The sequence below is a fragment of the Tupaia chinensis genome, unplaced genomic scaffold (assembly GCF_000334495.1).
Source record: "Tupaia chinensis unplaced genomic scaffold, TupChi_1.0 Scaffold000494_1, whole genome shotgun sequence".
In the NCBI taxonomy this organism is placed as follows: domain Eukaryota; kingdom Metazoa; phylum Chordata; class Mammalia; order Scandentia; family Tupaiidae; genus Tupaia; species Tupaia belangeri.
Window position 1 is genome coordinate 2850967 of NW_006160006.1, and position 2993 is coordinate 2853959.

General features: G+C 62.1%; 1 protein-coding gene across 1 annotated transcript in view; it reads right to left on the reverse strand.

Annotated features, from left to right (window-relative positions):
* PEBP4 (phosphatidylethanolamine binding protein 4) overlaps positions 1 to 2993 on the reverse strand; it is a 212409-nt gene that overhangs the window by 112194 nt on the left and 97222 nt on the right. Inside the window, exon 3 of the mRNA XM_027774943.1 lies at positions 2236 to 2334. Coding sequence (XP_027630744.1) covers positions 2236 to 2334 — 99 coding nt within the window. The remainder of the gene's footprint in view (positions 1 to 2235; positions 2335 to 2993) is intronic.

Sequence of the window (2993 nt, forward strand, 5' to 3'; positions counted from 1 at the left end):
CCCGCCCCCCCCCCCCCCCCGATTACGGCTCCAGGTGAGTAATGATAAAAGCAACCAAGGCATGCCAGCCCTGAACCCTGTGGCCCTCCTTCCAGTGCTAGCCGCTCCGAATGCTCAAGGTGGAGCTCTGTCCCCTCCAGACCTCCCAAGGCCCATGTCTGGGACGAGGGTGCCCAGGTCTGCACCCCCAGCCCCCAAGCTCACGGCCAGCTTCCAAGCTCTGTGTGCGAGCCACAGCGGGCACCGGCATGGACAAGTGCCGGGGCTGCAGATGGAACCTCCCCTTCCTTTGGCTGAGCCCAGACTGGAGAGCCGCATGGGTTTGGTTCACACTCTCTTTGTGGCTGGCGGAATCTGGGGGCCGGTGGGCTAGCCATGTGCATATAGCCGAAGAGCGGCGCCGCTTCCTGCCCGGCACTCAGATGAGGGGAAGTGGGTGACGACGCCACTGAAACCCAAGCCTCGTCCGGCCCGAGCGGGAGGCTGAGGGCAGCACCCGGGCAGGTGGCCTGCTAAGCTCTGCGGCTCAGCAGCCTTGGCTGACAGCTGCCACCTGCCACCTGCCACCTGCTCTGCTTCTGAGCCAGGCTGCCACGGCCCAGACCAGGTGCAGCACCGAGATCTGTGCCGAGCAAGTGCTGAGGGAGCCGAGTGGGTGGCAGGGCTTCGGGCTTGGGACAGGTGGCCGCATGGTGCCAAGTCCCCTTGACTCTCAGATCGTCCCTTGCACCAGCTGCTTCTGCACTGGGCCCTCAGAATGGCCGAGCAGCATCCTCTTACAGGATACCATGTGGTGCGTGGGGCAGGCTGTGAACGTGCCCTTCAGAGCCATGCTTCTCTCTCCGGTTCACCCTTCCTGCCCCCCGGGCAGCCCACGTCCAGGAAAGGGAGTGCTCCAGACGGGGAGAGAGCCAATCTCTCTCTCTGGGGCTGCATGCTCTCCTCTCTGTCCCGGAGGCTTGGACCTGCCCCTGCTCTGACCCTTTGTGTGCTTATGATGTCCCAAGCCCTTGGCCGGGTGAGGAGTGCTTGGCTGGGACCTGCTCCATGGAGACCGGTTCAGGCCTTGTCCAAGAGGTGCTGCTGGAGTCTGCCCTGAGGAGGTCCCTTCCAGGCCATAGCTGGGGTGCTTCTAGGCTGGGCCTGAGCTCCCTGGCCCTGGGTAGTTGCCAGGGCCGCTCCTCCCTTGGCATTCCACTGGGTGGCCCAAAGAGTCCCTGCCTCACTCAGGAGTCAATAGCTGCTTAGGCCAATGGCCCTTCCTTTGCCCACAGCTCTAAAAGGACAAACACCACCCCCTGCATTTGGCATTCCAAAGTGCTCTCAGTTCGCCATCTTGCCGGGCCACTGCAACCACGACGTAAAGCCATGGTGCGGCTCCTGAGTGACGGAAAGAACAAGACGCCAGACGGGTCCAGGGACTTGACAGAACGCGTCGAGTGGGTGACTGGCCTAGACCCAGGCGGATCCAAACAGCCTTCCTGATCTGGGCTCCTGCTGCCCTGTGGGGTGAGGTCTTGCCAACGCCTCACAAAGGCCCTCTGCAGGTTTGCCCGGGCAGCGTGGCGAGTGTTTGAGGCCAGTGTGCACCTCCCCAAGGGTGCTGCCGGGAGCTTGTGAGCAAGAGGGCCAGCAACCCAGAGCCTTCAGGAAGCCAGTGCTGTGGGAGAGGGCCTACTAGGTTGGCAGGGGCTCAGCGAGGCCATTCTGGGAGGAACGGGCTCAACCTAGTCCAACCAGCGTCTGGACTTGGCCCCCTGCCATGCAGCGCCCACTCACAACCCACCCCTTTCTACTCCTCAGACCTGTCTGGAAAGGGTGGGCCAGGCCCCTTCCCAACCCTCTTGGCCACACAGGGACGAAGCTGAACACGGCTGTTTGCTTTTGCACACTGAGGAGGACGTGGCTCGCCTCCCCCAGGCCTCCTGCCCCATCCAGAGGGGGAGCTCCGGCAGGACCCCCGACCCAACCCCTCCCAGTTCTGTCCCCTTGACCACAGATCACCCCCGTGTGCAGGCCCGGGTCTAAGGTGTGCTAAGGCCTCTCACATTCTCACTGACAATTGGCGGCGGGAGTGCGTGCCTCCGGCTGAGAGCTAGCTCCCACGATGCCCACCGCGGGCGCTGGGTGCTTGATGAGCTCGTGGGACAGTTCGGGCGGGCTGACGCTGCGTGCTGCGGCACCAGCCGTGTCGCCCGTCCTGAGCGTGTCGGAGAGGGCCTTTGGCCGGCCTACCTTGATGTCCGTGACCAGCCAGTGTCTCCAGAATCTCGCTTTGGGCTCGGACCTGCTGGGGGCGTCCGGGTCCACCATGACCAGGATGTAGGTCGCGCCCTGTAACACACACGGCAGAAGGAATGGAGTGTGGTGGGACGTTGGTAGGAAACACCAGGGGCAGGTGCTCCCTTCACCCCCATCCCCGTGGGAACGGCTGACCCACACCTGTCGTTTCTGACCCAGCTTGTGTGTCCTGGTGACATTCCGCTCCTGTCCCAGGTTTATTCTCCCAGGAATGCAGCCTGTAACACGGCAGCAGGACTCCTGGCCCACCCTTTCTGCAGAATCCACCCAACAGGGCTTAGTCACTAAGCACCTGGGAGTCCCTGGCACCGTGTCTGGTGCCCTGGAGGAAAGAAAGAACCTTAAAACAGAGCTTCTACACCCGAGAGGTGTCCGGCGCTGGGCTGGACAGCAGTGCATGGGAAAACCAGCACTTTGCAAGGCTGTCCCACGCAGGAGTGCCTGGGTTCATGTCCAGAGACCTCCCTGAGGGCATCAAGCAGGCACATGCCCATGACCAGGGCAGGCCGAAGCTGGGGGGTGGCTGAGTCATGGCAGTAGGACCCTATTAAGGTATCGTATCTCTGTGTCTGACGGTCATCCAAAAAAAAAAAAAAATAGAATTCACTTTCTAAGGGAATTTTTCAAAGAAGCTTCCAGTGTCGTTGGAGTGGCCAGTGCAGTCAGGTTCTGTGACGGTGGGGCGCAGAGAC